Here is a 24,061-nt window from a genome sequence, read left to right on the forward strand (position 1 = left end):
GGAATACTATGCAGCCATAAAAAAGGATGAGGTTGTGTCCTTTGTAGGGACATGGATGCAGTTGGAAACCATCATTCTCAGCAAACTATCGCAAGAACAGAAAACCAAACACCACATGTTCTCACTTACAGGTGGGAACTGAACAATGAGATCACCTGGACTCGGGAAGGGGAACATCACACACCGGGGCCTATCATGAGTAGGGGGCAGGGGGGAGGGATTGCATTGGGAGTTATGCCTGATGTAAATGACGAGTTGATGGGTGCTGACGAGTTGATGGGTGCAGCACACCAACATGGCACATGTATACATATGTAACAAACCTGCACGTTATGCACATGTACCCTAGAACTTAAAGTATAATAATAATAATAAAAAAAAGATTAGTGAGAAGCATATTATTCCTTCTCATTTTTTTCTTATTGTGAGATAGATCACACATACAGAAAAGTATGTAAAATGTATAAATAGTTTAAATACTTTTAAGTGAGAAAAGTATGTAAAAATGTATAAATAGTTTAAATACTTCTAAGTGAAAACCCATGCAACTTCCATCCAGCTGGAAATAGAATATTACAGGATCACAGAACCCTGCCTCCTTCCCTTGCATGGTCCTTCCTGATTGAAACTTTATACCTACCAAAAGCAAACCACTATTTTGACTTTCGTGATAATAATTTCTTTGCTCTTCTTTTACCTTCTTCACATGTATTCCTAAAGAATACTGTTTAGCTTTCTTTTTGTTTCTTTTGCTCAGCGTTACACTGGTGAGACTTATCCATGTCTTTTCCCTTTAATTGTAATGTAGTATCCCACTGTATGAATGTATCAGTTTATTTACTCTTGATGGGTTATTTCTAGCATGGGCCTGTTGCAAACAGTGCGGAACATGCTTCCGTTTGTCTCCCAGTGCACACATGCAAATTTCTTTAGAGTGTATACCTAGGAATGAAATTTCTGACTTATAGAAAATGCGTATCTTCAATTTTAACGGATAATGTCAAACTATTTTCCAAAGTCAATGAAGCAGTTTACATTCCTGCTGTGTATGAGGGCGTCCATTGATCACATCCTTACCAACACATAGAATTATCAGACTTAAATTTTTACCAGTTTAGAAATTGTACTTTTTATGTATGACTCCTTGATTATTAAAGAAATTGAACACCTTTTTAATACGTTTATTGATCATTTGGATTTTCTCTTATGACATGGCTATTCAGGTCTCTTGCCTATTTTTCTGTTGATTTGTAATTACTTTTTATATATTTTGAATACTCATACTTTGTTGGTCCTTGGCAATTCTGTATAAATTTCAGAACCAGCTTGTCAAATTTAACAGTTTGATTGGGATTACACTGAATATAAAGATCAGTTTGTATGGTAACTTTATAATACTGTCTTCCAGTGCATGAACATGTTATATCTTTCCACTTATTTTAGGTCCCTTTAATGTGTCTCTTGTCCTAGTCTATTTCGTCTGATATTAATATCACTACTTTAGCTTTCTTGTACATTTGTTGACATGATAGGTTGTTTACCATCTTTTTAGTTTCAGTCTTTATATATCTTTATGTTTCACATGTTTCTTATAAACAGCATTTAATTGGATTTTTTTTTTTTGTGACAGAATTTTGCTCTGTCACCCAGGCTGGAGTGCAATGGTACAGTCTTGGCTCACTGCAACCTCCACCTCCAGGGTTCAAGCGATCCTCCCACCTCAGTGTCCCAAGTAGCTGGGACTACAGGCATATGCCACCACACCCGGCTAATTTTTGTATTTTTAGTAGAGAATCATCATCATGTTGCCCAGGCTGGTCCTGAACTCTTGACATCAAGCAGTCCACCTACCTCAGCCTCCCAAAGTGCTGGGATTACAGGTGTGAGCCACCATTCCCGGCCTAATTGGATTATTTTTAATCCAGCCTGGCAGTCTTTGTCGTTTTCAGATGGAGCATTTGATTCATCTGATTTACTGTGATTTATCACACATTTGAGTTTAAATCTACCATTTTCTTTTGTGTTTTCTCTGTGTCTCCCCTGTTCCTTTTCAATCTTTGGAGGAGATGGGGGTTTCTTTCTGGATTGATTATTTTTGATATCTTACCATTCCATTTGACTTGACTAGTCTGGAAGTATACAGTCTTGTTAAATATTCTTTTAGTTGTTATCGTAGAAATGAAAACATAACTGATAGTCATTTTTATCAGTCTAAAGTTAATTCTGCTAAAAGTCCTTTGAGCACACTTGAATGCCCTTTTCATCACTCTAAACTTTTATGTATTATTGTTTTGTGTAATTAAAATACAAGTTAAATAAAATACAATTAAACTATTTTTTCTTACATAGTTTTGTTATTGTTTAGGAAATTAATTGTTCATTTGGACCTTCCATTGTCTTTGCTCTCTTGCATCTCAGCTATTTCCTAGTTACTTTTCCTTCTGCCTTCGGAAGGTCCTTGAGTGAGAGTCTGTGGTGGTAAACCCTCTCAATATTTCCTTGCCTAAAAATGCTTTCATTTTGTCCTCAATCTTGAAAGATACTTTCTCAGGATACAATTCCCAGGGCGTTGAGGATACCATTCTGCTGTCTACTGGTTTTCTTTATTGCTGCTGAAAAGTAGTAATACTCTTTGGAAGGAATTTTTTTTTTTTTTTTTTTTTTTTTTTGCTTTAAAATTGTTCTCTTTGACTTGATTTTCTGTAGTTTCACTATGAAATGTCTAGTTGTGAATTTCTTTTTAAACTATCTAGACTGTGTTTGATTTCTTGAATCAGAAGATTGGTGTCTTTCAGCACTTCTAGGAAATTGTTACTTGTAATTTCTTCAGATATTGCCACTGTCTCTTTTTCTCACCTTTTCTTCTGGACCTCCTGTTAAAGGTATGGTAACCCTTCTCCCGTTAATCCTTCATGTGCCTTATCTTGTTTTCTATTTTCTATCTCTGTGCTGTGTTCTCGGTAATTTCTTCTTATATATGTTTTAGTTCAATAATTATTTTTTCAGTTTATCTAAAGTCTGCAGATTTGTCTCTGCTCTCTATTTCTATACCCTCTTTTCTTGTTTACCTGGTTGTTTTTCACTTTGAAATACTCATTATTCTTGGAGAAGTATGTGTGGGAATTATTTGAGGCTCAGACTAAAAAGTACTTTCCTATAGAGATTTGCATTTGCTTCTGCTAGACAGAGACGTCAGATAGTGATAAATGCTGCCAAGAAAAATTAAGTCAGGAAGAAGATTAGAGAATATGGAAGGTGGAGCTTGCAGTTTTGGGGCTGGTTAGAGAAACCCTCACTGAGAAATTGACATTTATGGAAAGACCTAAAGAAGGCAATGTCAATTTTGTGGGCCCCTGAAGGAAGGGTATTATCAGCAGGAGAAAAGCCTGAAGACCCTAAAGTGAGAACATTCATGAGTGTGAGGTCAGTGTGACTGTTAATAGGGGAGATTAGTAGGAGGTGATGTTAGGTGATAATAGGGAAGAATAGACGTTTAGGGCCTTTGAGTCCTTCTTAAGGACTTTAGCTTTTTACTCTACATGAGATAGATTGCCTCTGAAGATTTTGAGCAGAGGACATTATCTGACTTAAGTTCTAAAATATTATCTCTGGCTTAGCTATATTGAGACTAGGTTGTAGGGGCCCAAAGGCAGAAGCTGGGAGAACATTTAAGAGGCAGTAACAAATAATCCAATTAGAAAATATATAGTTACCTGAACCAAGGTAGTTGGGGTGGTAGTGAGAAGTGGTAATAGTTTGGATATATTTTAAAGGCTAGAGCTGATGGATTTCCTGGCATAGTGTAGAGAAAGAAAGGTGGCTATAAACTTTTTGCCATCAACAAAAGCAATTGTCATTTACTTGGAATGGGCAAGACTCTGGGAGACTCATTTCTTGAAGATCAAGAGTTCACTTCTGAGTATATAAAGTGTAAAATGTCAGACATCCAGGTGGAGATGTCAACGACATATGTGCCTGGAGTTTAGTGGACAGATACAGCTGAGGTTATAAATATGAGAGTTATCAGTTTATAGATGGTATTTGAAGCCATGAGACTGGATGGCTCAACTAGGGAGACAATATGGCTAGAGAAGATTTAGGGAATGATGAGCTGAGAAACAACCAGCAAAGGAGCCTGGAAAGGAGTGGCCAGTAATACATAAGTCAGAATAGTATTTTATAGGGAGAAGACCTTGATCTACCACGAGAGCTACTGCAGCCATATTCGCCAAGATAAGGACTGATAGTTCACCTTTGCGTTTGGCAATATGAAGTCATTGATAACCTTAAGAGAGCAATTTTGCTGCAGCATTGTGGGTAAAAGGCTGATTAGAGTGGATTCTGCAGAAAAACAGGAGAGAGATTTAAGGCAGTTAATGTACATTGGTCCCTCAGTATCCCTGGAGATTGATTCCAGGACCGACCCTTCTCAAGATTACTTATAATACCTAATACAATGTAATTTTAAGTAAAGAGTTGTATTATGTTGTTTTTTTATTTGTATTATTCTTTTTTATTAATATTTCAAATACTTTCGATCTGGAGTTGGTTGAATCAGTGGCTGCGGAACCCATGAACATTGAGTGCCTACTGTAGAAAACGTTTTAAAAGGAATTCTGGGCTGGGTGTGGTAGCTCATGCCTGTATTTCCAGCACTTTGGGAAGCCAAGGTGGGTGGAGTTCAAGACCAGCCTGACCAACATGGAGAAACCCTGTCTCTACTAAAAATACAAAATTAGCTGGGCGTGATGGTGCGTGCCTGTAATCCCAGCTACTCTGGGAGGCTGAGGCGGGAGAATCGCTCGAATCCGGGAAGCGGGGGTTGCAGTGAGCCGAGATTGTGCCAATGCACTCCAGCCTGGCAACAAGAGCAAAATCTGTCTCAAAAAAAGAAAAAAGGAATTCTGCTCTCAAGGGAGCAGAGAAATGATATGGTATTGCTAAAGGGTATGCTGTTTGTTTTTATCCTGGGAGGAGTAAACTTGTTTTTTATTGATGGCAATGACCTGGTAGAGGGCAAAAATTGCTAGAGCAATGTCCTTGAGTAGGTGAGACTGGAAGGGACCCAGTAGGCTTTCTCTAGTTCACATAGAATCGGAAGGAAGACCTTAAGAAGCCTAATGTAAGTGCGTGAGTAGGTATTATGGTAAAAAGTTACAGAAAGTCTTTTGTGATGGATTTTTTTGGGTTTTGTTTTGTTAGGTAATTAGGAAACATGATCATTAGGTATGGGTAAAAATGGGGGAGGCAAAGAGAAAGTTTTTAAGGAAACATAGAAATTCAAATAAATTCAAATAGAGGATTGCCAGGTAAGATATTTGAGTAAAGCAATATATAATGTGGTGTCTGGCACATACAAATAAATGCTTTTTAAAGGGTAGCTGTAAGTTATATTAAAGGTAAGTTTATTCTTTAGTTTTCCTTTTTGAATACTTTGACAGATTGTACGGTTGGGGTTGTGCTGTCTTAATAAAATGAACTGGGAAGTTTCTCTTTCTATACTCTGGAATGGTTAAGAACTATAACAGAATTTTCTGTTTCTGAAGGTATAACTTTAAAAGTACCATAAATTTATCTGAATCTGGAACTTTTTCCAGTAATAGCTGTTTTGAGAACGTTTCCAATCACTACATGTTATTTTGCTGTCAGTTTTTTAGCTCTTTTTGAATCAGTTTTGGTCATTTGTTTCCCATTTACTTTCCTTCTCAAATTCATTAGTATCAGCATAAAGAGTCTTTTTAACTTCTAATATCTTTGATTTTTAAAATTTTTTATCTTGTACATTTGTGTTCATTTCCCCTTTTTCTTTTTCTTTCTTTCTTTTTCTTTTCTTTTTTTTTTTTTTTTTTTTTTTGTTGGAAATAGAGTTTCACTCTGTTGCCCAGGCTGGAGTGCAGTGGCACCATCTCGGTTCACTGCAACCTCCGCCTCCAGGGTTCAAGCGACTCTCCTGCCTCAGCCTCTCAAGTAGCTGGGATTACAGGCATGAGCCATGCTGCCAGGCTAATTTTTGTATTTTTAGTAGAGACAGGGTTTCACCATGTTGGCCAGGCTGGTCTCGAACTCCTGACCTCAGGTGATCCACCCACCTCGGCCTCCCCAAAGTGCTAGGATTACAAGTGTGAGCCACCACGCCCGACCTATATATCCTGTTTTTCTTGATTAGACTTGCCAGAAGCTTTACTTTCTCATCTTTTTCAAGTGCTTGGTACATTTATTTTTATTTTTCTTATTTAATAATGAAAGCAGTTAAGACCATTAATTTGCTTCTTGGTACAGATTGACCACATTTCATAAATTATGTCTTCTGTTGTTCTTATTGCCATTAGTTTGAAATGCATTTTTTAAAAAGCTGGATTTATTGTAGCATAATTTATTTACAGAAACTTTCCTAGGTATGCAGTTGGATGAGTTTTTACAGATGTACAAAACCACCGCCACAGTTGAGATACAGAACATTTTCATCACCCCTCAAAGTTTCTGCAGGCCCCTCTGTAGTCAGTCCTTTCCCCAGCCCCTGACAACTACCAGTCTGATTTCTGTTGCTGTGATTTTTGCCTTTCTAGGATATAAATAGAATCATATGGTATATGGCCTTTTGGATATGGCTTCTTTCACTTACCATAATACTTTTAATATTTATCCATGTTGTTGCATGTAGCAATAGTTCAATCCTTTTTATTGCTGAGCAGTATTCAGATATATGGGCATACAACAATTTGTTCACAAGTTGGCAGACATTCGGATTATTTCTGTGTTTTTGGCCATTATGAATAAAGCTGCAATCATACACGAAAATCATACATGATTTTGTGTGACATCTCTTGGGTAAATACCTAGAAATGGAATTGCTGGGTTGTGTGGTAAGCACTTACTCCATTTAACTTTGTAAGAAACTCCCAAACCGTTTTCCAAAATTGTGATACCATTTTACTTACCCACCAGCCATATATGAGTTCTAGTTCTGTATCCTTGCCAGCACTTTGTGTTGTATGGTTTTGTAATAGGTGTGTAGTGGTGTTTCATCATGGTTTTATTTCGCATTTTCTTAATGACTAATGATGTTGAGCATCTTACAGGCTTATTTGTCATCTGTATCTTCAGTGAAGTGCCTGTTTTAATATTTTATTTTTTTATTAGGTTTTTTGTCTTTTTGTTATTGTTATTTATATATTCTTGATGTTTTATCAGATGTATGTTTTACAGATATTTCCTCTCAATATATATCTTTAATATCTGTCTTTTGAAAAGAAGTTTTAAGTTGTGATAAAATCTAATTTATTAATGTTTTTTTTCTTTTATAGGTTGTATTTTATCTAAGAAGTCTGCCTAACCCAAAATCACAAAAGTTTTCTCCTAAAAGTTTTATAGTTTAATTTTTATATATAGCCCTGTGTGATCCATTTTGAGTTGGCTTTTGTGTATGGTATAAGATAGGCATCAAGGTGCATTTGGATAACCAGTTGTAGCACCCTTTCGTGGGGAAAACTTTTCCCATTGAATTACTTTAGCATCTTTGTTGAAAATCAGTTGACCATATCTGTGTGGATTTATTTCTAAATTCTATTCTGTTCCATTGGTCTGTATATCTGTCATTAAGCAAATAGGACACTGTCTTGATTACTGTCATTTTATGGCAACTCTTGGAATCAGTGTGAGTCCTCTACCTTTGTATTTCTTTTTCAAAATTGTTAGACTGGGTGGGATGTGGTGGCTCATGCCTATAATCCCAGCACTTTTAAGAGGCCAAGGTGAGAGGATCACTTGAGGTGAGGAGTTTAAGAGTAGCCTGGGCAACATAGTGAGACTCTGTCTCTCCAAAAAACATTTTTTTTTTTAAATCAACTAGGCGTACTGGTATATACTTATAGTCCTTCCTACTTGGGAGACTGAGCTGGCAGGATTGCTTGAGCCCAGGAATTCAGTTTGGCTATTCTAGGTCTACTGCCTTTTCATGTAAAATTTAGAATCAGTTTGTCAATTTCTACCAAAAAAAGGCTGCTGGGATTTTTGTTGGTCTTTACATCTGAAGATCAATTTGGGATGAATTGGCATTTTAATAGTATTGTGGAGGTTTTTTTGTTTTTGTTTTTGTTTTTTGAGATGGAATCTTGCTCTGTCACCAGGGCTGGAGTACAGTGGCGTGATCTCAGCTTACTGCAGCCTTCACCTCCCAGGTTCAAGCGATTCTCCTGCCTCAGCCTCCCAAGTAGCTGGGATTACAGGTGCACACCACCACCCCCAGCTAATTTTTGTATTTTTAGTAAGGATGGGGTTTCACCATGTTCATCAGGTTGGTCTCAGACTTCTGATCTCAAGTAATCTGCCCATCTCAGCCTCCCAAAGTGGTGGGATTATAGGTGAGAGCCACTGTGCCTGGCCAATAGTATTGTGTTTTTTTTGAACGTGGTATATCTCTCCTTTTTTTTTTTTTCTTCCTGTTTGGAGCTAGGTTTCACTCTATTGCCCAGGCTGAAGGGTGGTGGTGTACAATCATGATTCACTACAGCCTCAGGTGATCCTCCCACCTCAGCCTCTGAAGTAGATAGGACTACAGGTACATGCCACCACGCCTGTCTAATTTTTGTATTGATGGTATTTTGCCACACTGCCCAGGCTGGTCTCAAACTCCTGGTCTCAAATGGTTCACCTGCCTTAGCCTCTCAAAGTGCTGGGATTCCAGGCATGAGCCACTGCACCTGGCCTATCTCTCTCTTTTTTTTTTTTAAGCTCTTCTTCAGTTTCTCATCAGTGGTATTTTTGTTTTGTTTTGTTTTTTTCCATAGGTTTTTGGGGAGCAGGTGGTGTTTGGTTACATGAGTAAGTTCTTTGGTGACTTGTGAGATTTTGTTGTACCTATGACCCAAGCACTATGCACTGTACCCAATTTGTAGTATTTTATCCCTCATCTTATCAGTGGTTTTTATTTTTATTTATTTATTTTTTGAGACAGGGTCTCACTCCAGTGCCCCGGCTGGAGTGCAGTGGTGTGATCACGGCTCTTTGCAATCTTGACCTCCTGGGCTTAAGTGATCCTCCTGCTTCAACCTCCCAAGGAGCTAAAACCACAGGTGCACACCAATGCCCAGCCAATTTTTGTATTTTTTTTGTAGAGACAAAATCTCGCTATTTTGTCCAGTCTGGTCTCAAACTCCTTGGCTCAAGCAATCTGCCTGCCTCGGCCTTCCAAAGTGCTGGGGTTATAGGCGTGTACCACCACGCCGGCCCACGTGGGTGGTTTTTAGTTCAGCATACAAATCTTGCACATATTTTGTTAGATACATTCCTAAATATTTCATGGTTTTAATGTTACTGTAAATGATTTTTTAAAATATCCATGAGAGCAATTTTTGTTTCTTCTTTGACCATGGCATTAGTGTAATGTTTTCTACTTTTGAAGTAATTAGTTTTCCATATTTGTTGGTGGAATTTTTGTTATTGCTAACTTTTTGTTATTCTAAAAGTTTATTTGTGGCCCATTGTAGGATCACTTTTTGTAAACAGTTCAGGGGTTTGAAAAGAAGACATGTTTTGTTTTGTTTTGGTTTGGTTTTGAGATGGAGTTTTCCTCTGTTGCCCAAGCTGGAATGCAGTGGTGCTATCTCAATTCACCTCAGCCTCCGCCTCCTGGGTTCAAGTGATTCTCCTGCCTCAGCCTCCTGAGTAGCTGGGATTACAGGTGTGAGCTGCCACACCCGGCCTGTAGTCTTACTGGAAGAGAATATTTGATTTATGCAACCTCTCTGTTACAGAGCAAAATATTATTTGTTCCAGATGGTCTCAAAGATGTAAATTTTATTTTTAGCATTATCTCTTCTGAGAGCTTCTAATTTGTACCTTACCCGTGACTAGGAGGAGTGACAAGTTCAGCCTTAGAATTAGTTCTTGTAATAATCTTTTTCTTTGCAGTTAGTACAATGGAGACAGAAAACTTTGAGGTATTATGTCTCTGACAGAATACTTTCAAACACAACTTTTTTTTTTTTTTTTTTTTTACTTTAAAGATTATAAACTTCATTTTACTATACTTTTCTGGAACACATCCCTGGTGGCCAGTCCTATTCCAGGATATAGGAGAAGACCCTATTTAGGGATTGACCCAGAAAACAATAATTCAGGCCAGAGCCTCTAGTTGAGTAGTGAGTTAAGCCAGTAGAGAGGAAAATTTAGACCAGATAGTTAGTGAAGAAGGCAGTGGTAATAAATGAGACTGAGGACTCCTTTTGAAGAGACAGTTTTTCCTTTTTGTTGATATGAAAAATGATCCTGGTAACAATTTTGTAGTAGGTAATGTCCGTAAACCAGATTTTATATTGAAACGTGATTGATGTACCATTTCTGAGGAACTTCATGATTTGCTCTGTTATGCTTACTGATTTGGATTAATGAACGTTTAAATCAGTGTTTTTTTATTTTATTATTATTATTATTATTATTATTTTTTTTTTTTTTTTTTTGAGACGGAGTCTCGCTCTGTCGCCCAGGCTGGAGTGCCGTGGCACGATCTCGGCTCACCGCAAGCTCCACCTCCTGGGTTCACGCCATTCTCCTGCCTCAGCCTCCCGAGTAGCTGGGACTGCAGGCGCCCGCCACCACGCCCGGCTAATTTTTTGTATTTTTAGTAGAGACGGGGTTTCACCCTGTTAGCCAGGATGGTCTCGATCTCCTGACCTCGTGATCCACCCGCCTCGGCCTCCCAAAGTGCTGGGATTACAGGCGTGAGCCACCACGCCCGGCCTATTATTATTATTTTTAAGACAGTCTTACTTGTTGCCCAAGCTGGAGTGCCGTAGCACAATTGAAGTTCACTGCAACCTCAAATTCCTGGGCTCAAGTGATTCTTCCACCTCAGCCTCCCAAGAAGCTAGGACTACAGATGTGCCCCACCACACCTAGCTAATTTTTAAAAACTTTTTAGTAGAGATGGGACTTTGCTATGCGCCCAGGCTTAAACGAGTATTTATTTACCGAGACTGCTTTAGGTTCCCAATAATGTGCTAGATGACAGAAACAGAATATAACGTTGTAAATAATTTTATCACAAGATTTTCTAATATTCAGTTTTTTAAATGGTAAAATTCTTCTTATTTAAGATTATTGTCATTTTGTACATTTTGTATAAAATGTCTCACCTAGTTTATTATCACAGAAGGCTAAATATCTATTATACATAGAGCAATCTGAGACATAATATGGAATACATATAAATACAGGACGTAGTTCCTAACTTCTGGGGCTGTTTGGTTTAGGATATTAGTCCTAATCACAAGTTAATTAACAGTACAAGGCAGGCCAATTTAGGTAACAAAAAGTGAACAAACGGAAATGGCCTAAGTGCTTGAATAAATAAATATAAATTATAGTATTAAATAATAATCACTTTTTAAAAATGCATTCTTTTGAACTTCAGTAACAGCGTCTATATCTGCTTTTATTTCCTCATCCCCTGCTGTTTCTTTTATACACTTGCATTTTGATCTGTTTTCCTGTCACTTTGCTTAGGCACTTTACATTAGGCACTGTCAACCTGCCCCTTCCTTTGGCACTTAACTGTCCTCACTCATTCATTATACTACCTAACCTACACCTTCTCTGTATTCTTCACTGCCCTTTTTCTTCCAAGTTGAGTCCATGGCTCTCTGCTTTCTACCAGTTATTCTCTGTCATTCTTATGGCCTTTCTTAATGCCAGTTTGCAGGGCCTCCGACAATCTAATCCTTTTACCTGAGCTTCTATATTGTTCTCTAGCATAGTAGCCTGTATGGGTTGCAAAGTGCTTTGACTTTCAGGGGCTTTGTAATCTTACAGACAGTAGATGTCACCTCACTTACATTTGATTTTTAATTTTAATTCAGTTTTTTAAATGCCAGCGCATTCATATGGTCAAAATTCCAAAACTACAGAAGGATATATAGTGACTATTTCCCACCTACTCTTCTGTCATCTACACAGCTCCTTTGCCCAGTGGCAACCAATATCTCTTGTATATTTTTCTAGAGGTGTTTTTTATGAAAATCAGCAGTTCTTTGTAAATACCCCATTTTACAGACAAAGAAGTTGGGACTCAAATATTTCAGTAATTGGCTCATATCAGAGAGATGGTAGGTGGCAGAGCCAGAATTCTGATGTGTGTCTTCCAATTAAAAATTTGCTGTATCTTAGATTCCAAATGCCTGGTGGATGTTTTCTTCTTGGACTTCATATCTCATTCTATTTTCTGTCCTTTTTCTGAAATTGGCTTATCTTCCATAAATTTCAATCTTTTCAATGGAATCTGGTTACTAGATTTGAAAGTTTGCAATAATTATTGAATCCTTCTTGTTCATTTCTTGATATGTAATCTCTTTTAAAATGTCTGTCATATTCATTCACTATTCTCCATTCCTGCCACCAAATTCTAGTTCAGGCCATCATCACCACCTGCCTGGATTGCTGACAGAGGCTATACGTTGGCATCCTTCACTCTCAGTTCTCTTTGTTAACTTTGTTTTGTTTACCATTTGCCAGAATTATCTTCCCTAACACTTTAGATGCCATTATTCCTCTCCTCTGGCTTCTTTTTTTCATTTTCCATTAGGTTTTAATTGCCTAACTTTTAAGGCCCTATATCATCTGGCCTAATCCCCCCCAATCTTAGATCCTTTTGAACATTTCTCCTCTTAGGCCAAAATTAAACACCCCATATTCTGGCCTAATTGCCAAAGTATGTGTTGTATGCATTACCTAGACTGTATTCCCTTCGGTTACCAGAAACATACTGCATCTTTCAGGTCTATTTCCATTCCTTTCATGATAATTTTTGTGCTGCTGCTGTTTTTCTTGTTAACTAGGTCTTTCTTTCAGTCAAAAAATTATTCATACACCTGACAAAAAATTTCTAGAGTTCAAAAGTATACAGTGAGTGAAATATAAGTCATCTCTTCTCATAGGTCTCCTCTGCAGAAGTGATCACTTCTTATGTAAGCTTCCTAAACTTTTTCATCAATGTGGAAACCTGTGTGCCCCATCTTTTTTTCTTTACAAGTGAAAATACACTACATGCATGTTTTAAACCTTTTACCTCTTAATGTGGGGGAACATTTTTTTTTTTTTTAATTTTTTTTAGATGGAGTCTTGCTCTGTCACCCAGGCTGGAGTGCTGTGGCGTGATCTCCGCTCACTGCAAGCTCCGCCCCCTGGGTTCACGCCATTCTCCTGCCTCAGCCTCCCGAGTAGCTGGGACTTCAGGCACCTGCCACCACACCTGGCTAATGTTTGTATTTTTAGTAGAGACAGGGTTTTACCATGTTAGCCAGGATGGTCTCGATCTCCTGACCTCGTGATCCGCCCGCCTCAGCCTCCCAAAGTGCTGGGATTACAGGTGTGAGCCACCGCACCCAGCTGAACATCTTATATTAGCAGCTAGATCTACTGCACTTTTTTTTTTTATCAGCTATGTGGTACTTCTTTTATATACTCAGTTCCCTACTGATAGACATTAGGGTTGTTTCTGATACTTTTACTGTTACTGTTGACATTTCTACATTGAATAGTTTGTGAAAAATCACCTTTGTGAACATAAATTTTCAGAAAAGAAATTTCTAGGTCTAATGATGGATATTTTAAAAGTTTTGAGAGTTAATACCAACGACTCACCAGAGAGATTTATACCATTTTACTCTTCTAACAACAATGTGTGAGAACACCTATTTCCCCATATTCTTCAGTGTTATGTATTATCAAACTTTAACCTTGGTCAATCTGATAGTTAAAAAGTGACACATTTTAATTTAAAATTTTCAAAGTATGAATGAGGTTAGACTTTTTATTTAAAAGACATTTGTGTGCATTCTTTCTGTGAGATACCAAATTTTTATTGAGTTTTTGCCTATTAGTAAGAAATTTTTTTTTTTTTCGAAACAGAATCTTGCTCTGTTGCCCTAGCTGGAATGCAGTGGCGCGATCTTGGCTCACTGCAGCCTCTGTCTCCTGGGTTCAAGCGATTCTCCTGCCTCAGCCTCCTGAGTAGCTGGTACTACAAGCGTGCACCACCACACCCGGCTGATTTTTGTATTTTTAGTAGAGATAGGTTTCACCATGTTGGCCAGGCTGGTCTAGAACTCCTGACCTGAGGCGATCCTCCTGCCTCGGCCTCCCAAAATATTGGGATTACAGGCGTGGGCCACTGTGCCCGGCCAGAACTTCGTATATATTAAGGTTCTTGGTCCTTTACTGATGTTATATGATGTGAATATTTTTTTCTAGGTTTGCCAATTATCTTTTTATCTTTGTATTGTTCCATGTTACCTCATAGTACTTTTTACAGTTTTGGTTTTTTATTTGCCATAAAAAAAAAAACAAACAGGGATATGTTTTTATTTTACCAAATGACTGGTCAATTGTCTTTGTAGTTTTAACTGGTATCTTTAATTTTAAATGCCATTATCATATATTAAATTCTAGTATATATTTAAATCTTTTCCTTGCCACTTTTTCTGGATGTTTTCTGATTTTTATTTTTCCACGTGATCTTTAAAATCAGGTAATCTAAATCGTCCTGCAATTTTGTTGACATTTTTATTGAGGGTCATATTAAATTTATTTTAACCCTTTCTGAAATGTTATTTTTCACTTTTTCCTTAGACTTTTAAGTTTTGCTTATTTTCTGAACCTTTGTCTTTGTGAGAGAATGGAAATTAATTTAACAAAACAGTTATTTCACTTGTTATATTACATGCAGTCATATGATACAGAGCCATGTGATAAAGGATAAGGCAAGAGTCACTGTACTGTGATTATATATTCATAGTTCACTACATTGAAAGAAAAACTAGCATCTTAGTTTTGGTAATACTTCAAACTACCTGGTCAAGAGTAGAGTAAATGACCAGAAATGGGGGAAGATAGCTCTATTCACTTAGAAACTAGATAGAATTCCATATTCTCTGTTGTTTTTAAAAATTACACATATATGAAATAATATTCATATCTCTCTTAGGTAAGCAAAATATGGTGGGGATTTCAGAATAGTTTTACATTTACAGAAAAATTGAGAAGATAGTACACAGGGTTCCCACATTCCCCCACTATTTCCCCTATTATTGACATGTTACAATAGTATAGTACTTTTGTTATAAATGAACCAATATTGATGCATTGTTATTATTAACCAAAGTTCATTCTTTATTCATAATTTTTTAGTTTTTACCTAGTGTCCTTTTTATGTATCAACATAGTTTACATTGAGTTATCCTGCCTCCTGAGGCTCCCCTAAGGAGTTTGGAAGTTTGACTTAGTGCTTTTTTTGTTTTTTTTTTTTTGAGACAGGGTCTTGCTCTGTCCCCCCACTAGAGTGCAGTGGCGTGAACATGGTTTACGGCAGCCTTGACCTGGTGGGCTCGAGCGATCCTTCTGCCTCAGCCTCCCAAGTAGCTGGGACCACAGGCATGTACCACTAGAGACAAGGCCTCACATTGAGCCCAGGCTGGTCTCAAACTCCTGAGCTAGAGTGATCCTCCCACCTCCCAAACTGGTGGGATTACCAGAATGAGCCACTGCACCTGGCCTCGACTTAAGTTTTTTAACATGAAAAAAAGTCCTTAATATATAATTTTCTAAAAACCAGAAAATGTAAATGGAGTAGACAATTTAGAAGTGTATTGATGTTTTTAACTTCTGTATTCATTTCTCTTCTGCATTCCAGGCACTTTGTGAGTGTGCCCTCCAGACTCCTTATGACAGCTTAAAACTAGGGATGTTGTCTGTCCTTTCCACACTATCAGGGACCATCGCCATCAAACATTACTTCAGTACAGTTCCAGGTAAGGAAAAGAAGGGAGATACTATATAAATAATGTGCAAACTCCTTTATCCGTATTTATGTTTCAGGTTGTTTCTTCTATAAAGCTTTAACATCAGGGAAAGTTTCAAAAATCTCCTACTCCATTACATGCTAGTGGTTTATTTGAACATGATTTCTTAACTAATGCCTTGATCTTAAGTCAATAATATATTTTTCTAGGTTTGTCCCTTTTTTTGAATTATATGTGGGTGAAAATATTTTTAAGGATGCTTAAAATAGTTGGTTTGCTTTTGTATATCTCTGACTCAAAGTGCCCTTTGAATTTAAGTACATTTCAAAGGTCAAGTAGCAGTGAGTTTTAAGAGCAAATGTCATATGCTTCCTTTTAGGTGCATATTACTTCTCTGGAAAACAATTAAAATAAAACTTTACTCCAGCTCAAAATGCTTTCCTAGTTACCAGTTGAAGATGATTAGCTCTAAAATGCTTTCATTAATGCCCAGTAAGGAGCTTGCTTACCTAACAGACTTAAAGCTAAACTTTTTTGTCATTTTGGGTTTTTTTGTTTGTTTCTTTGTTTTTTGTTGTTTTGTTTTGAGACAAAATCTCACTCTGTTGCCCAGGCTGGAGTGTAGTGGGGGGATCTTGGCTCATTACAACCCAAACCTCCTGGGTTCAAGCAGTTCTCTTGCTTCAGTCTCCCGAGTAGCTGGGACTACAGATGCCTGCCACCATGGCTGGCTAATTCTTGTATTTTTAGTAGAGATGGAATTTCACCATTTAGCCCAAGCTGATCTCAAACTCCTGGCCTCAAGTGATCCACTCACCTTGCCCTTTCAAAGTGCTGGGATTACAGGCATGAGCCACTGTGCCCGGGCTGGTTGTTTTGTTTCAATGCAAGCTTTGTGGAACCTCTGTTGCTTCCTTTTGTAGTCAGTTAGTTTGAATTAAAGAACTAATGTAGATTTGTTTGTCCCTTTTATGGCCGCATAGTGTATGATACTTTCTAGGTGTAGGGAATTCCCTGCCATGTAAGTCTTTTTTTTTTTTTTTTTTTTTTTTTTTTTTTGAGACGGAGTCTTGCTCTGTCGCCCAGGCTGGAGTGCGGTGGCCGGATCTCAGCTCACTGCAAGCTCCGCCTCCCGGGTTTACAACATTCTCCTGCCTCAGCCTCCGGAGTAGCTGGGACTACAGGTGCCCGCCACCTCGCCCGGCTAGTTTTTTGTATTTTTAGTAGAGATGGGGTTTCACTGTGTTAGCCAGGATAGTCTCGATCTCCTGACCTCGTGATCCACCCGTCTCGGCCTCCCAAAGTGCTGGGATTACAGGCTTGAGCCACCGCGCCCGGCCCTACCATGTAAGTCTTAATAGGAAGCTATAAAGACCTGATTGATACTCTGTTGTCACACCTCCCTTCCAGCTAGTGTGCTTACATGTGGCCTGGACTTGACTAATCATTTCCATGCCACAGACTAAATTGGGAGCCAGTAACAACAAGGAAGTGGGGATATGAGAGAATGGGGATATGGTGATGTAGCAATGACAGAGCAACATTTGTTTCCAGAATATACTAGCAGTGGGTGTTTGCTATGTCTGGTACCCTGTGACAGAAGTTAAGCTGTGACATGAAATAATCAGTAACAATGGCTGCTGTGTCCTCACTGGACTAATTCCATGCATGGTCTTTTGGGCTGTGGTCTTGGTTGCTCCCTGGCCTTTTTCTTATTTGTTTTCTGACCTTGTTTTCCTATTAATTTTGCAGGCTTTCCAGTGATTCTGTGAAGTACATTTTCAATTATCTATTGCTACATAACAAAATCACCCCAAAACAAGTAGCTTAAAACCATGACCTTTTTATTTGCTCTAATTCTGTCAATCAGCCATTTTAACTGTACTCAGCTGGGCAGTCCTGCTGGCCTCACTCGGGGTCACTTATGTGACTACGGTCATGTATGACTAGGATTGGATGGTCTAAGATGACCTCATTCACATGATAGAAATTGAAAGGCTTTCTGCCGAGGCACCTTAGTTTTTATCCATGCAACTCTTGGTGGGTTAGCTTGGGCTTGTTTTCAGGATGTTGGTTGGAGCTAAAAGAAAGCAAGCCACCAACACACAAGCACTTGTCAACCTTTTGCTTGCAGCCTGTTTTCCAGTGCTTTATTGGCCAAAGCAAGTCACATGGAATTGGAAGATCACATGGTAAAGGAGCATGTCCACAAGGGATGTGAGAGATTATCACAGCCTTCTTTAGAAACAACCTACCATATACCTAGGGTGCTTTCAATTTATTTTTTTTCTGCATAAATCAGCCAGTGTATTTCTTAGCTTGCAGTTAACATCCTTCACCGACATTGCACTTTGAAAGAGCTGTGGTAGACAAAGTCTTAATCATGTATTAGAATAGATGAGCGCTTTCCCATACAAGTAGCCTTTCAAGTGAGGCATATGCAAAGGAGTTTATAAGTATTGAAACTGAGACTCACAAAGGTTTGACGGTATGTCCAAAGTTCACATACTTGTGAAGTGTGTGAGCCTAGGCCTGAACTCAGTGGTCTGACTCAGAATTCTCTTTTTTGTACCAAACTGACTTACATGCTTGATAACTTTCTTTTTCTTTATTTTTTAATTCCAAATACATGTATTAGCATTATGTCGGGTTATAATATTTAAACACTTTTCAAGCTAGGTATTTGTCCTTTTATTGAAGTTTGTGAATTTTGGCTTATATATGGAATTAAGCAAAGGCTTAAATAAATAGACTAGATAATATTTATAAAAAATAAAAGTCAAGGATTTTCCAAAGTTAGATTATTTCCATAAATAAAGGTAAATCTTTATTTCTGTTGCTTAGATTTTTTTCAGTGTAGCCAAAAGTAGTTTAAAAAGCAAACTTAAATTTAGTATGTCTAAATGATCACTAACACATGACTCAAATATATAAGATGCTCAATATCAGACATATTTAAGATAAATGCACCTTAAAACAACACTTGAAATAATTTTAATCCATCAGATTGGCAAGGATTTAGAAGTTTGATAAATATGGTATGTCGACAAGGGTGTGGGTAAGCAGTTATTGCTGCTGCGAATGTAAATTATTAAGCTTGTACATAGGTGATTTGGAAATACTCATTAAATTACAGATAACCCAGACATTCCACTTCTAGGAATTTATCTTATTTACATAGTCACACATTGAGAAATGGCATAAATATAAGATTATTCTTAGCACCATTTTATATAATAGCAAAATATTATCCCTCAGTAGAGGATGTAATAGCATTAAAAGGTCCATCAATAGAGGACTCAAAGAAATTATGACACATCACTGCAATAAAAATCAATGCAATTTACTAAAAAGAAAACATGGCATGGAACAGTCTCCATGATATAATATTTAAAGAAAAATAAAACAAGGTACAAAACAGTGTGTGAAAAGGAAAAAGAAAGAAAGAAAGAAATGTGCTTATAAGTCGATAGACTCTCTGGAATGATACCCAAGAAGCTGATAGCATTGGGTCGGGGAGGAAAACTTTTCTCTCACTAGCCTTTTACTGTTTTCTACTCTTTGTTGTACCTTGTGAGCCTTGTGAGTTTATCTTAGAAAATCATTACAAAATAAAAATTAAATTAAAAATAATCTTATTCCTAGAAAACATAGGAAAAGGCTAAAAAATATTAGATTTTAAAAGCAGGATATTGGCCAGTATCTACATATCCTGATTATGTGTGAGTTTTTAAATTGTACTGTTGTACATAGGGGGAAAAAGATTTAAAAGAAATATTTCAGAAAATTAACAGTAAGCCATGATTGCACCACTGCACTCCAGCCTGGGCAACAGAGTTAGACTGTTTCAAAAAAAACAAAAGAAACAAAAACCCAAGAAACACTGAGGCTGTCTCCTAAGCTTGTATTATATTAAACCAGAAATCAATAAAGTGACCATAGGTCCCACGCCACCTCAGATAGTCATGGTTTATGCCTATTGTAATTCTTAATAGTGTCCCTTTCAGCCTCAAAAAAATACAGTCACCCTTGGTATGAGAGACAAAGTTGAAGTTGACAGGAATCATGGAAAAATAAGCAGAGGAAAGGAAGACAGTAATGGGAGACTCTTTTGAGTGGTGGAACAAGCTCTAATCTCCTTATTTTCTTGAAGCTTATGCAGTTATAACTGAGGGCTTCTCTACTGTAAATTACAATAGTTACAACATGAACCTTACATTCCAGAATTTCAAATGTGAATTTTAAAAATTTTGCAATCTATAGCATGAAATTTAAGGTATAAAGCAGAAGAGTATAATAACAGGGGCATTAGTACATGACTAGTAAGTTTTATGACCTTAATGGCAAGATTCTTAAAATTTTGGGGCTTTGGGCTTTGATTTCATCTGTAAAAATAGGGTGTGTTAAGTCAGATGATTCCAAAATTCTTTCCAGCTCTAAAATCATGAATTCTTATGTAAACCCTTTGAGGTATAAATGTATGCCAGCAATCTGAGATGGAAAAAAAAATGCAAACTTAATTTTTTTTCTCTTTTCTCTCCTGCCTTGAAAGTGTGGTTTTGTCTGACAAGAGGCCTATAATGATACCTGTTTTAATCAGAATTCCTTTGAACTCTTAGGATAGTTGTTTTGGCTTTTGTACTGTTAGTCAATTTTTATTAATATTTTTTAAGAAATTATATGTTGATTTTAGATCTTAGTCATTACAAAACTGTTGGCACATACCTATTTTAAGTACCTTAATGGAGAGAAATGCTGATACGTATTGATAGTGGGGTTGTGGTAGGTAATTTCGTTGAAGTTTATTGTTAGAGATTTTTCTCAAAAATTAAGAAAATTGAACCTATAAGCTGAACTGCTTTTGAATTATTTGAATTAGAGTCTCTACTACTTTTCTCTGCTTTTTTAGGAAATGTGAGTTCTCCTCCCAGATCTTCTGATTTAGTCAAATTAGCCCAAGAGTGCTGTTACCATAATAACAGGGGCATTGCAGCTCATGGAGTTAGAGTCCTAACTAATATAACTGTTTCTTGTCAAGAAAAAGGTAAGTTTGATCAGGACTGATATTATATATAAACTTTGGTTTAGACCTTGAACAGAATTCTGTTTGATTTTTTTCAATCCCTTATTTTTAGCCTGTGAGCCTTGATCTGCAGATTGACTCCTTTCATAGTGTTCTTAGAGCATGTGTTCTCAAGACTACTTTATCCTTGTGAAAAATAATAAAGAGATTAAGACCTTGGGAGTGGAATTGAAAGGTTTTATGGAGCATTGCCCATTTCCTTCCACTGCTTGCCTTTGCGTATATGGTGCTGGTGGATAGAGATTGCTTAGTACTCTACCCCTTTTGTATAAGGTGGTATGTTCACTTATACAAAAACCTAGAAAAATTTACTTAGGTTCTCAAGGGACTTAAATAACAAATAGTTTCACCTAGAGGCAAGTGAATTCGCAGACCAATGTGAATTAAATTTTCACAGAATTTACTCTAGGTATATGTGGCATTAAGCTGGCTTGCATAATCGAGGACATGCAAGGAAAATAATGCACATATTTTGTTGTCTATCTAACATCTTTTGACTTGTGTTCAAGAACAAGAAATACATTTTGTATATTCCATCTGTTTCAGTGCTGATTTTGATCTTTATTGAGGATTACAAGCTTAGTGGTTCCTCTTATCCCCCATAGCCTTCAGCACTGCTTGTTCCAAGTACCTGTTTTTTTCTTGCAACCTGACCTTCACTAGCCTTTACTCTGTTTGCTAAGCTCCAACACTCAGGAAACGTTTCTTAAAGTTGAATAATTAAGCCTGTTTTACATTGGCATAGCAAAGAGTATTTTCTCCCATGTAACATAGAAAACTGCTTGTTTCAGTGTTGAGAACACACTGAAATATATTAACCTAAAGGTAACTAATATATTCAGAACTTTCTAAAACCTTCAGAGAAATTTTAACCCTATGGTAGTGAAAAGATGGTGTAGTACTGCTATTTCATGAGACATCTAAGAGGTTCATTCTTTATGGTCAGACTTGAAACATTAATAAGGTTATGTGGAGTCATTATTTTCTAAAAGTGGTTCAGCTTTCATTAGAAGCTGAAAACTGTTACATCGTAGGTAAAAATGGACCTGCATAATTTATTTCTGATTAGGGAGATTAACACATACTGCATAGTTTGCTGTTCTTAGTATTTTCCTTAGCTAAGCTGGTGATACTATTTCAGTTTTGCTTTATTTATAGCTTTGTGGCTTTAGCTCTTGATTTAATGTGTATATTTTTATAAATACTTCAATAAAGTGGTAGAAATAAAGTCTGAAGATAGACTTTACATTCTTGAAGAAATGCCACGTGTACTTTTTCAAGGAAGGTTAGGTTCATCCATTTAATAATTCCCTGTATCTTAAACTCCTTAATGTTTTTCTAAGAGAGCATGTGTGTTTGCATATATATGTGTGTGTGTGTTTATATGCACATGACTTGACCATCATAAAGCTTAGTGTTTTTCTTCTAGATCTTTTGGCACTGGAACAAGACGCTGTCTTTGGCCTGGAATCCCTACTGGTACTTTGTAGTCAAGATGGTAATCCAGGTGCTCAGGCCACTTTAAAGGTGAAAACTTTTATTTTTTAAGTTGTAATAGATATATATGATGGTCTTAGGCAATAGAAAGCAAAGTTAAGCAGACATAGCTCTGGTACTCTTAGAAGTTTTAATCTAAGTGATTATATCTAGCTGATAAAACCACACTGATTTAATCTAACTGATAAAACCACAAAAAAAACTGATGAAATGACTGCAGCCAAACTCAGAAATGTTCATTAATTTAACATAAGCATTCATTAATTTCCCAGTGACATAAACCCTAGTTTATAATCCAAGGGAAGAATATTTTAAGGAATTTTCACTTTCACTTCGTTACAGAAATCATCTTAGAGATATGTAAGATTTTTAAAATGTGAAATGAGGCCAGGCATTGTAATCCCAGCATTTTGGGGAGGTCAAGGTGGAAGGATTGCATGAGCCTAGGAGTTCAAGATCACCCTGGGCAGCATACTGAGACCCTATCTCTGGAAAAATTTTTTAAAGTTTAGCTGAACATGATGGGACACACTTATAGTCCTAACTACTCATGAGGCTGAGGTGAGAGGATCGCTCAAACCCGAGAGGCTGAGGCTTCAGTGAGCCATTATTGCACCACTGTTCTCTACCCTACGTCACAGAATGAGATCCTGTCTCAAAAAAAAAAATTAAAATGTGAAGTGAGACTACTCTTTTTGGAGTGAAACATGAAATATAATTTGTGATAGTGCAAAATTAATAAGGAAAAGCATAGTTAATAGAAGTAAGAAACTATTAGATAAACATTGGTACATGTAAGAGCGTTAGCTTGTCTAAGGTATGGTTTCGAGGAAGTCATGGCTCATTTTAGCATGTTAAGGAAAGTAGTGATATGGTCATAGTGATGAACAATAAAGATAGTAATATCATTAAGTGAAAGCTAATAAGAAGTAGAGAAGAGAAGTAGACAACAGGTGTTTGGCAACACATTCTGAGGGGATCCTCAGAATCCCCTTGGAACCACAGTACATTTAAAACTTTTTTTAAAAGCAAATCTTTTTTCCAACAATTGTGGGTGTCAGTAAAATGCTGGATTCAGCACAGTGGGACATACATAGATGGCCAAGAAAGGTTCCTGTAATAGCAGAGCTTTCCATCTAGAATAGGCTACTGATATTTATATAGGAGACTATAATACCAAACAGAACACAATACATTCTCTGATACTTCACAAAAGAAGTGCAGTTCTAATGAGAGGTCAGAGTCGGGAGTGATTAACTTTAACCAAGGATATTAGGGAAGACTTCAAATAAATGTCATATGAGTTGAGTTGTGAAGGTGGAATTGAATTACAGTAATGAGGAAAGATTGTTTGAGCCCAATGACCACTATTATAAAAGACTTGAATGTAAGAATGTACCTGTTGTGGTGGAAGACTGGTGACTAGCCCACTGTGGCTGGATGAAATAATGTGAGATTGGAAAAGTAGTTCAATCATAGAGGATATCAAATAACATGCTATTATGGCTTTGATTCTATAGATAATGAGGAGATAATATAATTTAAAGTAATGGTAACCTTTGTCATAGTTATTATTGTTATTTGAATGTCTATTATGTGCCAAACTTCGTTGAAGACTTATATTATACATTTCTTTCAGTCCCTCAATAACCCTATAATGAAATGTGTTTCTCTCTTATACACATCCGAA

At 37.1% G+C, this 24,061-nt stretch overlaps 1 protein-coding gene across 2 annotated transcripts in view; it reads left to right on the forward strand.

Moving 5' to 3' along the window:
* INTS7 (integrator complex subunit 7) overlaps positions 1-24,061 on the forward strand; it is a 101,832-nt gene that overhangs the window by 35,024 nt on the left and 42,747 nt on the right. For both annotated transcript variants that reach the window (XM_010372483.2, XM_010372484.2), the window contains 3 exons: positions 15,683-15,800; positions 20,701-20,835; positions 22,304-22,401. In XM_010372483.2, coding sequence (XP_010370785.1) covers positions 15,683-15,800; positions 20,701-20,835; positions 22,304-22,401 — 351 coding nt within the window. The remainder of the gene's footprint in view (positions 1-15,682; positions 15,801-20,700; positions 20,836-22,303; positions 22,402-24,061) is intronic.

This window comes from Rhinopithecus roxellana, chromosome 8 (assembly GCF_007565055.1).
Source record: "Rhinopithecus roxellana isolate Shanxi Qingling chromosome 8, ASM756505v1, whole genome shotgun sequence".
NCBI classification, from domain to species: domain Eukaryota; kingdom Metazoa; phylum Chordata; class Mammalia; order Primates; family Cercopithecidae; genus Rhinopithecus; species Rhinopithecus roxellana.